Here is a 13,460-nt window from a genome sequence, read left to right on the forward strand (position 1 = left end):
TGAGTTAGTTAGTATAATGTTCAGCCAATCAGTCATACTAATTTAATGTGTAAGGAAAAAACTCATAACATCTGACATGGTATGAGTTTTGGACTGCTATTAAAGTTGTGTAAATGTTACGATTTGGTTAGGTTCTGGCACCAAAACGACTGTTAAGATGGTTAAGTTTAAGAAAAGATCCTACTTTGGGTTAAAATAATGCTCAGTCATGTAACTCACACAATGTACGGAAGTGATGTTACATTATATAACAGAAGTTACATCATTTAGGTCCATTAACTTGCATAACGTTCAAGAAAAAAAGAAAAACTAATCTGACTCTTGGTTTTACTTGAGACGTGAGGGGATGTCCGGTGTCTGACCAGTTCAGCCAGCCTCATCCCCCCATCACCCCGGCTTCTCTCACTCTTTATCCAGGCAGGAAGGGCTCACCCAGAAGTGATGCGAGAGAGTGGCTTACAGTGTCATACAGTATCAAGTGCTGGGCCTCTAACCAGGCCGCTGTATTTGAGGCGTTGGAAGTGAGAACGGGCTTCAATTTTTTTTATCTTGAATTTTGTTGATTTTACAATGAAGGTTTTGATTTGACTTGAATTTTCAGAAATCTTAAAATGTCAAGTTCAATTTGAGGACTTGAATAGGTTCTTTTAGGGCCACAGTACGCTAATGCTAAGAGTTATGGGTAAGCTTTAGGAGTTCACTTGTTGAACTTTATTATGGCCTTCGTTTACTTCCATAGTGAGTTTTCAGACAAAGCACACATGAGCAACGTCACACAGTTTTATAATATTTTATTTCTCAATGCAACAGGTGATGTAATGTAATGCACAACACAGTCCTGACAATAGATAAGGTTAAGAAGACCTCCTGCATCAAGTCCATTGTTTTCCTTATTCAAACATTTCAGTGATATTGAACTAGCATTGCCGCTTGCCAAATGAAAATAGGTAGACAATTTGCCAGTAAAATAGCATTTAACAGGAGTGTTTTGCTATGGCTACCTGCAGTGTATAATACTCTACCTTGACCTTGAACAATTTATATTGATTTATGATTGATCGTTTTTTAAGTTGTCCTTGTGGGATGTTAACAACAAGCCAATCAGAAACCAAGCCATGGTAGAAAATGGGATTTAAAGGACGATTTCAAACAAAAATGAAAATTCAGTCTATTATGTGATCTCCAAATCAGGTGAGGTTTCGTGGTCCACAAAACATTTTGGGGTGCTCCACAATAAAACAGCGTTGTGGCATTCTCCCTAACAACTGAAGTAGATGGAGACTTGAAAATGTGAAAAAATAAATGTAAAACAATGTAAAATTCATACAGCTCATCCAGTGTAATCCAAGTCTATGGAAGTGCTGAGATCCTAGGCTGATTTGAAAAGATGTTATTTACACCCCTCAACACGTGGTGCATCCACTTAATATATGTGTGCACATGCTTTAAGCTTAGGTGAAGTGAAGGCTACAGTTAAGATTCTGGCTTTAAAAAGGGTTTAAAAACCTCTTTTCAAATCAATTTGTGATCTAGGTACTTCAGGAGACTGCGTAATGTACTTTTTCAGTTATTCTTAAAACAATTTAGAAACAAGACAGACATCATCTTCATCAGTTGTTTAGGAGAATGCCGCAAGCACTGTTTTGTTGTGAAGCTCCACAAATGTTTTGTGGACCAAGAAACTTCACCTGACTTTCCACTGACATTGGGATGAGTAGATGATGATAGCAAATTTTCCTTTTCAGCTGAATTGGTCCTTTAAGCAAGACAACTATTGAGCAGATACAGTGTTGAGGATTCAAAACAGAACAATTAAGACTGAAAACAGACACCAGAGTTGAATATTTGAATGCACAGCCCTTTGGTTTAGCTGATATGACACTGAGGAGTTTGTGCCATGAAAATGAATATATCTTACCGGCACAGTGAAGACTGCCTTGCCAGAATTTTGAGCTTGTATTAAGCTAGACAATGTTGTAATTTGCTAGAGATTCGGTGTATCATAAAAAGATAACTTACCAGATAATATACTGTACAAAATTATTTGACGCTGTCATTTTTGAAACCACAGGCCACAAACACGATGTCCAAAGGGTTACTGGAATGCATCTAAAACCTGTGGTTAAGTCTTATTCAGGAAAAGTCTTTGAGAGGCTCAAAGTTGGTGTCACCCTATGTCTGTGAAGTGCTGAGTTGCAGCGGTCTGTCGCCTGTCCACAGAGACAGCCACAGAGTTCCTGTCCAGACCAAATCAGCTGTTTCTCTCGACAGTCGCTCCAGCTGTACACTTCTTTGGCTCGTCCTTGCTGCCGTTCGGTCCCAGCCCTTGTGGGAATCACAGTATCGGCTGGAAAAGTAGTTTGTTTCAGTAGCTTGCCATTTTACAGTTCATCTGTCGTTTTCCTGCAATGTAAAGCTGAGAAGAGATGGACATGGAGAATCAGAATCAGAATCAGAATCAGAATGAAAGCCCTGACGATAACAGACGTGACAGAAGAGTGTATTTTAAAAGATGTAGGATGCAACCCTTTAATCACATCTCTACTTGTTTATTATAGTTACTAGTAATGTTATTGATCATCATGCCGTCGACTTGCAGTCTAAAAATACCAATAATGCTCATAATTGGTTGTTTCTTTGTGTTCTTTGTAACACTAAAAAAACCTAAGTACACATCAGAAGCATCAAAGCTAAACTGCTGTGGCATTTGATGCAGGATGACAAAGCTGTCAACAAGTCACATAGTTATGTTCACTCTTCGTGATTTGATTGTAAAATATGTGAACAGCTATGTTTTTCCAGTTCCCCCGGATGAAATAAACCAAACTACGGGTGTGAAAACCCCCTAAAAGTGGAGGAAAGGCAGAAATTACCCTTAAGAATGACAAGGATCCAACAGTTATTTGTAAGTACTGATTATATTTTTGACTTGGTTTCGCTCTGTCACTGTGACTTGTTGGCCTGTGCTGGTCACACCCTGTTTTGCATTTCAGTTTCTATCAGATAAAAAATCAACAACGGCTTGTTGTTTTGCAGGTTATTTTTATGTCCATGTTTTCATGTGGAAAAACAGAATCCGTATCATCGCTGCACCTGTCCCATTTTTGTTCAGTTTCTCTTGCTTATAACAGAAAGTAAAAACAAAGTTGTCCTCATCCTTTGTGAAACTCATGTGAACCCTTTTTTTCTTCAACAAGACAGGAATTCTGATGCTATCACCTCCACTGTACATGTCCCCACAGGAAGACATAAATTACCTGGAACTGTAAGCTTCACAGAAAACTGATTGCACGCAGGAAAGAAATACACAGGGAAGAAATGTGGCCACATCAGAATTCACATCCCAGTTGATTATGTTTTACATTCTGTTTAATTTTGCATTTAAACAGGAGTTGTTGGATTGTTTTAATGTGATAAGTTCACAAACCACAGGCATGGTCGGCACATATTTTGTAGTGTCCATACATTTTAGAGAAGCTTAGCTCACCAAAATTAAAGGAAATTCATTCATCATGTGTGACGTGTATTTTCTGTTTTAAAATCTGCCTGTAAAACACAGGAAAAATCAAAATATACATATTTTCCCTTGTTCCTGTAGTGTTATTCATTTGTCTGGATTGCTCTGGTGTGAGCTGCAGAGTTCGGGACATATTGGCTGTAAAGTGATCTAGATGGTGCTCAGCTTGTGATTATCTTGTGTAACTGAGAAATGATTTCTGGATCATCGTCTGCAATAACCAGTAACCAACAGGTTTGACCAGCCAATCAGGCCAAAGTCCACAATTGTTGACTGGTCTGACTTTCACAGACAGTGATGGAGGGCTACTTTTAAGCTTTGCAAGCTATCAATTACTTCACTACAACAACAAATCTCAAAATGTACATGTGATGTGATGGGATCACACAAGCCGCAACGCCCATCAACATGTTAATAATGACATAATGACCCATGACGACTCAGACCCATGACTGCCATTACATCTCTGAACTCGGCCCTTGTTTTTATCACAACTACACAAACGTGAAGTCTCTTGATTGTATCTTGTACAGTTGTGACGCTATTGGGCTGACATAATCAGCCCGCAGACAGACAGACGGACATACAAACACAAGTCCAAATACTGGAACTTGCTTCTGCGTAAGTTTACAAAAGGTGTCTGCAGGGCAACATATTCCTATGACACACTCAAACAAGTTGAAAGCATAACCGTCCAACACTGTTGCGACTGGTTAATATAATACAAAATAGTCAAATGCCAACAAGTAATGCCACTGAGTTGGGTCCCACTTCTTGACAGATCACTATTCACGTGAAAGTGCAAGAAATGTAAATCAGCCTGACAACTGCCTTCCAGAAACTGGAGTCTGACGTATTGGACAAAGCAAGATCACCCAGTAGCCAGGTACTTCAAAAATAGCACGTAACAACTTCACAGAACAATTATTAATATATCGCAACAGTCAGTATTTATACAAATTGACACCTAATATATTAACTTTTTCCTTCCCTTATATTGCTCATAATTGTTTGTAGTTTCAGCATCTATCTCAATAAAAATATTGCGATTCAACAACTTGAATCACGATGCACATATCAATATAGTTGAACTACCAGCAAGCGACTGCAAACTGTAGTTACGTTACTTATTTAAAAGTGCAGTATGTAAGAATTATATTTGAAAAGATTTAGAAATTAGCATGTGAAAGAAATTACAGATAAGAAAGAAATAGATAACTATTGAAGTTAGCAAGCTAATCAGTTAGCCCCTGCTCTTCCTGTTCCAAAACACCAACAATTCCCCAGTGCTCCGGGCTCCCAGTCCCAATTGCTGGCTGCACAGCTATCTGAGCTAACAAGCTAACTGCAGCTACAGTTAGTGACAGTAAGAGACAAAAACAATATCTACTTAGATTAATTTCTTCTTAATCCATTCAAATTTAAACAAATGAGTGTTTGCTCAACTCCCGGATACCTTAAAAAGCGTCACGCGGGGTGATTGGTTCTTTTGATATCAGAGAGGCTTGTGTGGGAGGTTTCCCACAGGTCACAATTCCTGTTAAACACACGACTTGCCCTTCACAGTCTGTGATTCACTGGAATACACTGGAACTGTTGACACAATTCTGAAATTGTCTTTCATGTTTACTGCTAGCTTTATTTTGGCACTGCGAGGACAACGTGCCCATTGATTAGCGCCTTTGGGAGGATACTGTCTGCATGTGTGGGAAATAATTCTAATTACATCATTATTTGCATAATGAAACAGCTGGTTCCATAACCACATAGTGAATTAAAAAAGCTGAGATGCTGGCATTAGAAACACACTGTCCTTTAAGATTTGTCCTCGTGAGTTGTCTACAACATTTTACACAATCATTTAGAGTGAAGAGTCGCATGTAGAGACTTATGTCACTGGAAAAGAGATTCTCAGCTCAGTCGCTCAGGATGAAACATTGACAGTTTCTGCAAACCAATGATACATTCACATTTGTATGTGTCATAGACCTATTTACCATATTTTCATGTCTACATTATCATATCATGTTCACATGACATGGTCATGAACTAATTTTCATATTTTCAGGTGGTGAGAATGAAGGTGAACAAGAAGGTGAATTGGCCGCCAGCCCAGTCACTGCAGTTCGGGACTCGACAGTATGAAACCACTGGATATTTTTAAGTAGACCTCTGGACAATTTCCTACCATGTTTAAAGCGACAAAAAGCATTAATTTTAAGCATTTGTTTTTGCCTAAATCCATAGATGTCATTTGGAAACACCTTTTGAAATGGCCAGTTTTGTCCCCATTGACATCAAAAAAATCTTCTGAAAAAATATCTTGCACCAAGATGTTGTTAACAAACAATAGAGAACGAATACTTTGCTGTCCATCAGTACCTGCAGAAGAAAATGGCTGCTGCTGATTCTGATGTGAAATATGACAGAATTTTAACCAAGGACATGATATGCAAAGTAGCGTCCAAAATGTGCAGTAATACAAATAGCATTTATTGGATAAAGGATGTGATCAGCATACGGTGTACTCTAATACCCGCGCACATAATATCACATATCCATATTTTAATTATCTTCTCTGATCAAATCCAGTCTTCCCAATACATCGCCTTAAAATTCATCTCTTTGAAGACTGAGCTTTAATGTCCCCACAACATAAAGAAATGTAAAGTTTCAATATAGCTGTCGTTCGCAGAAACACATGTTGTTAACATATATTCAGACTGAGAATCTACATTGTTTCTCTTTTTTGTAATTTTTGATTACTCCAAACACTTACAGTGTATCAAATTACCGGATTGTTTCCTTTCTGAGGTCATGGGAAACTAACTGTAAGTGCAAGCTCCTGCAGTGCTTATTGTGATCCATCATATGAGCTAAATATGGACAGATCAGTGCCATAAGTGTTTGCTATTTCATATACAACCTTATGCTTATCCTACTTTAGCTTTCCTAGGATGTTAAATGTTTTAGTGTGAGCATGACTTTCAGTGCTGTTTACTCAGTTACTCAGCAACATGTTCCCTCATGTGTCTGTTGATACTCTAATTTTGATGCAGAAGCACAGCTATAGCACACAGCATCCCTCCTGTAGAGTATGACCTCTATAATGATGATATCGGTCCGTCCTCTCTATGCCTGCCTGTATGGCTCCTGTGCAGTATTTCTGATGGAATATTAGTCTTGTGTCTCTGCTCAGCAGTACAGCTCTGGTAGTGTTTCTAAATTGGTCTATCAGACAGAGGCTCTTCATTTCCGCAACATATTCACACTTCAGTGTCGTCCACAACTTTGTCAGCTGCTGCCGTTTGAAATGAAATGTTCCACTCTCTGTTAGTTTGAATTTTGTGTTCTCAATCTTGGAAAAGTGTGCTAACAAACCCCTCTCTGCTCAGTGCTGCCTGTCAAATATATGTGGATTTTGGCTTAAATACCCTAAAAACACATATTAATGCTTACGCAGGAGCAGCCTGTCTGACCTGAGAGCATTATGACAAAAGTCAGCAATGTCATTAAGTAAATTTACCCAAGAACTGTACATTTTGATGTATTTGTGCTTTGCTATCTGTGACTTTATACTTCCACAGCACTACATTTGTAGGCTAATATTATACTCTTACTGCACTACATTTATTTGACAATTTAAGTTACTAATAAAATCCTGAATATCTAATCTAATAATAGACCCAGCAGGTAATCCGTCGACCCATGTAGTACTATTACTTCATACTTAAGTACATCAAAATGAGATACTCTAAGACTTTTACACGTAGTTACAGAAAGTTTGAAGTTACAGAAATTATACAAAGTACTATTTGTATGGGTGACTTTCACTTTTTACAAAGTCATTTTTTAGCACAATATCCGTGCTCTTACTTAAGTATGGATACTTTTTACAACACTAACAAACACACACAGCTAAAACTTAAAGGGTAAAGTTATTAATTGTACACAGTAAAGTGTGTTTACAGTGCTTATGGAGTACTACTGCATGTGTGAAAAAAAGTAGCCTTTTGTGGCTCCAGAGGAAGCTGCATGTAATTTGATACATTTTCTCCAGTGATGTCACTTTGTTGCTAAATTGCATTGTGGGCACCAGGTAAACACACCTGTAAACACACGTTATGTATAAAATTGGTGGAGTTACCCTTTAAATATCTGCCAATATACATATTTGGACTGATACAGTAGCAGCCTGTCTCACTTTAGAGCATCATGACAAAAACAAAGAAAGACTAACAGCTAGACAGCTAAACATCAAGACATTCTGTAAGAACAGTCATGTGGACTGCACAGCTTTCTGTATTTGCCTCCACTTTGATGCCAAAACATCTTTATTCATAACCATGAAATATGAATTAGAGAAGCTGTCATGCAAGGAATCCATACAGACTTGTCATATAAGATGGTGCATACGTGACAGAAGCAGAAGGCTGCTGTGGATGTTGATAAGGGCAGCAGTAATACGCCTGCATGTTTTTCTGTGAAAACAAACTATTGATAATGGCCTTTCTGTGGAGTGCAGCGCAGCGCAGCGCAGCCACTCTTCCCTAGTAACCATTCCTGTCAGTGGTTGTACCTCCTGTTTTATCAGTCCTGTTGCATCAACTTAACTAGACCTGCTGTTGCATGTTGTCCTAGGGTTTAAAGGAAATACGCTGCGCAATTGCCCTTTTGTTTAGCTGGTTAGATAGATTTAGAAAGTTAACCGAGGAAGTCTCTCGCCTTGCGTTGCATTATCAGCAATAACTAACCAATTCAGCATTGCGGACTCTACCTGGAACCATTTGTCATATTACTATTTAAAACCTGTCTCTGAGCCATTCTCGAGCGGCTGGTCTCACTTACGCTTGTAATCCTGCTCAAAGCGCAGGGCGAGTCCGCTGAGCCTTCCTCTTGGGGTGATTTACGACAGAACACACCAGGCTCCTTTTAAGGAAGACTTTTATATGCTCCTAAATGTCTCTCATTTTACAGCCTCATTGATAATGTCTGTAAAATCTCGCTGAGAGGATAAGAGAAGAGCGTAATGATATAGTGTAGTGTGCAAAGTAAATATTTAAGATAAAACACACCTCTGTCATAAAACTTGGTTATTCATGGGAATTTGCAAAGCAAGAGCTGTTGTGGAAGCAAGAGAATAAGTTGTGCCGCCTGTCAAAAGAAATTGAATTATGAGTTGTGTATCGAAACGTGTCTTCTTCTGATTTTACATTTGTATGTTCATTACTGAAATTCAGGGGCGTCACTTTGTGTTGAGAAGTGGTGGGGATACGAGGGCTAAGATAATGACACTACAACAACCTACAGTAGGTACATGTCACAAGACAGTTTTTAATATAAGCAGCATTTATTAAGCCCTTTCAAAGCAAATTATTTCAAAATTAAGGCCCAATAGTTTATAAAGATGCTCTCATCTACCAGTCAACTTCAATTATGACACAAACATGCTTATTTATTATATTAAGTACTACAATTCATTATATTTTGAACATCATGCTTTTCAAGTGAAATATTTTTTTGGTCTTATTTGGCTTGTCAACAAACAAACAGCTTTGGATTTCTGATGGTGATGTCAAAACTTCTTTGTTGAGATTTAAAAAGTTTCAACGAATTTACATCAAATATTATGAGTTCAATTTTTCAAATTACACAATTCTTACACCCGAGAAAACGATTTACTTAACTTACAGATGACTGATTTTCTAGAATCTGCCAGTTATGCCGAAAATCATAACTGTGTAACATATAACTTCCCTTTAATTTGTGACAGATTCGTTGGGGGACCTGTTGTGGGTTATATAAGAGGAATCATACATCAAATATTGAGTTAGTCCAACCCCTGTTAAACTGTGTTAATGAGGGTGTTCTCATTGGCTGTCGGCCTTGTAAACAGCCTCTCCATTCGTGAGGGCAAGTCTTGTGCGCAAGTGATAAAAATTTATCTGCTGCAGAAGATGTTGGGCAGGGCACACTGAGGCCCACTGACAAGAGACATACTGCACTTAGTGTGCCAAGCGGTTCTCCGAATCAGCCTCATCCTGTAGACATCACCCAGAGCCACATTACAGTCATCTTAATGTGACACCGTTTTTAGATATAACATATTAGATAATGACACTGACAAAAACTAAATCTGCATTTACGGTCAGCAGGTTTCCATAGAAGAAAAAACGGTGACATTGTTGACTATTATTAGCGAGTGAGCTAAAAAAAAGATAATAATACCCACACACAGACACAGTACCAACAACAATAATGTGGACATCTGTTGGTTATTTTTACTGCACTGACATCAGCTTGATTCAAAGATTGATTACAGGTAACACAGTGCAGTAACTGATACAGGTACAGTCCTCAACAGTTATTGACTCATGTATAAAAATCTAAATATTAAGTTTCACTTTTAGTTTTGGGATATTGTACCTTTCCCAGCAGCAGCAGCCAATGCTTCAGAAATGATTTATTTTGCTGCACTGTTCAGCTCAGTCTATTTCACTACTGGTCAGCAGCACACTGATGTTTTAGAACACATCCAAATATGGACCTCTGTTTTTATGAAATGGACAGTCGCCGGTAAAACAAAAGTGTTTTACCAAATCTAATATTTTCATCAAATTAACCTTGTACATGATATGTTAAAAGCATCTCGGATGCCGACTGAATGTCTTGTTTTAGTATTGAACCACGGTTGAGGGGGTTACTTTAAAAAAGTAAGTAATGTTCTAATACAGTTACAAATTACCCGGTAAAAAATTTAGTCAGTAACAGAATACAAATATCACAATATTAAAGTAATGTAACTTTCAGTTACTCTGTGATTACCTCAATACCAAACATGCAAATGAAGGCAAAAGAAAAACAGTAAATAAGAAGACTTTTATTTAATCTTAATCACGAGACCAGAGTGATGGTGTGTGAGACTCCTCATATATGGGTGCATGTGCACTGTTACAGACTAGTATATTTATTTTTAAATTGTAATCCTCTCATTTTACCTAATGTATCTGTAATCTAATCACATCTTTTTTCTGTAACTTTACAGGAATACAGTTGCCTTTGTTGTATCCTGATTATGTAGTCCTGTTAAATGTATTCCATTACTCCCCAATAATGCCAAAAATAGATTATGATTAGATCTCAAACTGTTAAACTTGTAAGAAATTGCATATTTTTTGTGATGGATGTTTGCATTAATTGGACATGATGAATTATTATTTTCTATAATCAGTACCTTTTTGATTATTTTGTTGTCAACTTTAATTAAGCAAACTGAAACAAGCACAGCAGTGTGAGCAATTTTTAACATCATCATTGTAAAGTACTTAGCTAATCTGCAACAGGATGTCAAAAAGCAGTAAGTCATGTAAATTCTTTGATTAATTGATTCTTCACCGTAATTCTTCACACTACGGCTTCAAAGTGCAAATTATCTGCTCATGTGTCACATGGCTGACCGCTGACATCGGCCTTACACTTAGGCTTATTGATTTATTGGCAAAAAAATAGATATTAAGTACAAAGGTGATCTCAAGATTTCACCCCACAGTGAAAAAGACTTGCTGATAAACTTCACTGTCTTCTCAGTGTCAGAGAGATTTCAGTGTCTGAGTCAAGATGCACTGAGATTCCATGATGTTACATTAAACAATGTATTTTATCAGATTCTATTATTACATAAAACATTCAGAAAAGTTAAAATATTGACTGTAATGCTCATTAATGCTCTATTGATCATGATGTTGTGTTCAGGTGCCCAATAGCCATGAAAATTATGTCTTCAAACCATCTGTTTTAAGATGATGATGAGGAGGGATTTATGTGTTTTTATGAAAAACATTTAAAACAGCATAATAGTCAAACAAAATGTTTCACTGGGTAAAATAAGTTGAAGGAAAAGAACTTACTATTGTGTCTCTGGTTCAGATAAGTCACTGAACTGTGTCCCGCCGTTGGACTGCAGAGAACCAGGGGAAGCCTCCTCACATGTGCTGCCGGCTGTGCCTGACTCAGGCTGCCACAGAAGGCAGGAGCAGCGAGTCCGCAGCTCTTTATACAAAGTATTAAGCCACACGATGGAGACCCATGTACAGCCCAGTAGGCTCTTGAATGCTGCACGAAACTCTGGGCTCCTGCAGTAGATGATAGGGTTGAGGCCCGAGTTGATGTATCCCAGCCAGTTTAACAGCAGGAGGCTCCTGCCATCCCTTGAGGAATAGCCTTGAAATACACTGATAATGTTGGCGAGGAAGAATGGCAGCCAGCACACAGTGAAGGTCCCCATGATAATACCCAGGGTCTTGAGGGCCTTGTGCTCTTTGACGAGCGTCATCCGTGACGGTCTGCGCTTGGTGCTCTTGGTCGGCACAGCATTGTTGTAGCTGCTGGAGCCTGCACAGCCCAATGGTACGATATTGTTGATGTGGGTGCTAACCTGCATCTGGGCTGTTGGACACTCACTCTGGAAACGCGTACGATTCTTATCTATGAGCCTGACCTGCCGTTTGGCTATTAGGAAGACTTTTGCGTACACAAATATCATGATGAGCAGTGGAATGTAAAAAGACACTGTAGAAGATCCAATAGCGTAACCCTTGTTAGTCACAAAGTCACAGCATTTAGGGTCATTGTAGCAATCTTTGGCTTCATCAGACTCATCTTGCCAATATCCTTTCATAATTGGCACAAAGGAAATACAGGAGGACAAAGCCCACACTAAACAAACTATTATCCTGGCACGGCCCTTACTGAGCAGCACCTTGTATCGGAGTGGCCTCGTAATGGCTATGTACCGATCCACTGCTATGCAGCAGAGTGTCTCTATGCTCGCTGTCACACACAGGACGTCCACAGAAGTCCAGATGTTACAGAAAGTATTATCGAGCAGCCATTGACCTGTCACCACAATAGTGCCCCCCAGGGGTACCACAAAGACCCCCATGATGAGGTCCGCACAGCCCAGGGACATAATGAAAATGTTTGTGGTCGTCTTCAGCTGTGAAGTGCAAGCCACAGCGATGATGACCAGCAAGTTTCCCACCACTGTGATCAGTATGATGATGACCAGTATGATGAGGCTCCAGGGTCTCACCACATCGTCTGCCGCATCTGTGCCATTTATGCTTTGGTTTCCATCCATTATTCACCACCTTGACCTGGACACAAAAAATATTTTCATGTCAAAGACAATAAAACTAAGGAAATTCCTTTTTTATAGAAGCACCATAAACCTACTCTGAATAAAAAGATTCCTTACTAAATAGAAGTTACCACAGCTTACATTTCACACCTTGTCAGTCTTGTTTGGCAGAGTTCAAGTCGCTTTCCGTGTCTCCAGAGACGTGAATGTTTGTGGAAGTTCCTCTGGTGTGTGCGGCAACATGTTCTCCAAAAAGATGTTTCCAAGTGTCCAGGCAGTATTAGTTCAAAGAGTTGCAACACTTTCGTGAATCCAGAGAACGTAAAGTCAAAAAAAGTTTTTCAAAAGAAAACTCGTCCATGTCAGTCCATCCAGTGGGACTCAGAGGAGTTTGCCATGTTTGTCACTGAGCGACAATGCCAGAGTTGGACTGTTGGAGATCAGGCAACAGTGACGCTGTTGCAGGAACCACCAGAGTGCACCAGAGTGGCTATCCACTCTTTTCTTTTGCTCTCTCTCTCTCTCTCCGTCTCTCTCTCTCTCTCTCTCTCTCTCTCGCTCTCTCGCTCTCTCTCTCAGTGCAGGTTGCCCAAGATTGTATTGGCTCTAATCACACCCTGGCTGAAGACAGAGGGGAGGAGTTGAAAGTGTGCCTGTGTGCCGAAGCCATACAGGGATCAGTACCCTAAAAGAGCCACACACACACACACACACACACACCCCCACACACACACATACACACACATAGACACATATTTATATAACTGCAGGCAAAGAACTAATCCTCCATCACAGAGTGGAAAT

At 39.1% G+C, this 13,460-nt stretch overlaps 1 protein-coding gene across 2 annotated transcripts; it reads right to left on the minus strand.

Moving 5' to 3' along the window:
- Positions 1–774: 774 nt before the first annotated feature.
- adrb3a (adrenoceptor beta 3a) lies at positions 775–13,199 on the minus strand. 2 transcript variants are annotated; one of them, XM_030415701.1, is made up of 3 exons: positions 12,807–13,199; positions 11,425–12,672; positions 775–2,416 (listed from the first exon to the last, which is right to left on the minus strand). In XM_030415701.1, the coding sequence occupies exons 2-3, from the start codon at positions 12,654–12,656 to the stop codon at positions 2,389–2,391; spliced, it is 1,260 nt and encodes a 419-aa protein (XP_030271561.1). In that variant the 5' UTR covers positions 12,657–12,672; positions 12,807–13,199; the 3' UTR covers positions 775–2,388. The 2 variants fall into 2 exon arrangements, with proteins under 2 accessions (XP_030271561.1, XP_030271560.1); XM_030415700.1 differs by having other exon boundaries at positions 12,798–13,199.
- Positions 13,200–13,460: the final 261 nt, after the last annotated feature.

Source organism: Sparus aurata, chromosome 5 (genome assembly GCF_900880675.1).
Source record: "Sparus aurata chromosome 5, fSpaAur1.1, whole genome shotgun sequence".
In the NCBI taxonomy this organism is placed as follows: Eukaryota; Metazoa; Chordata; class Actinopteri; order Spariformes; family Sparidae; genus Sparus; species Sparus aurata.

Excerpts from the sequence above, each read along its gene's own strand:
- adrb3a (XM_030415701.1), bottom strand. The coding sequence starts at position 12,656 with ATGGATGGAAACCAAAGCATAAATGGCACAGATGCGGCAGACGATGTG. Across the intron at positions 2,417-11,424 it reads TCTGAACCAGAGACACAATA|CTTTACATTGCAGGAAAACG; the intron begins GTAAGTTCTTTT and ends ATCTCTTCTCAG.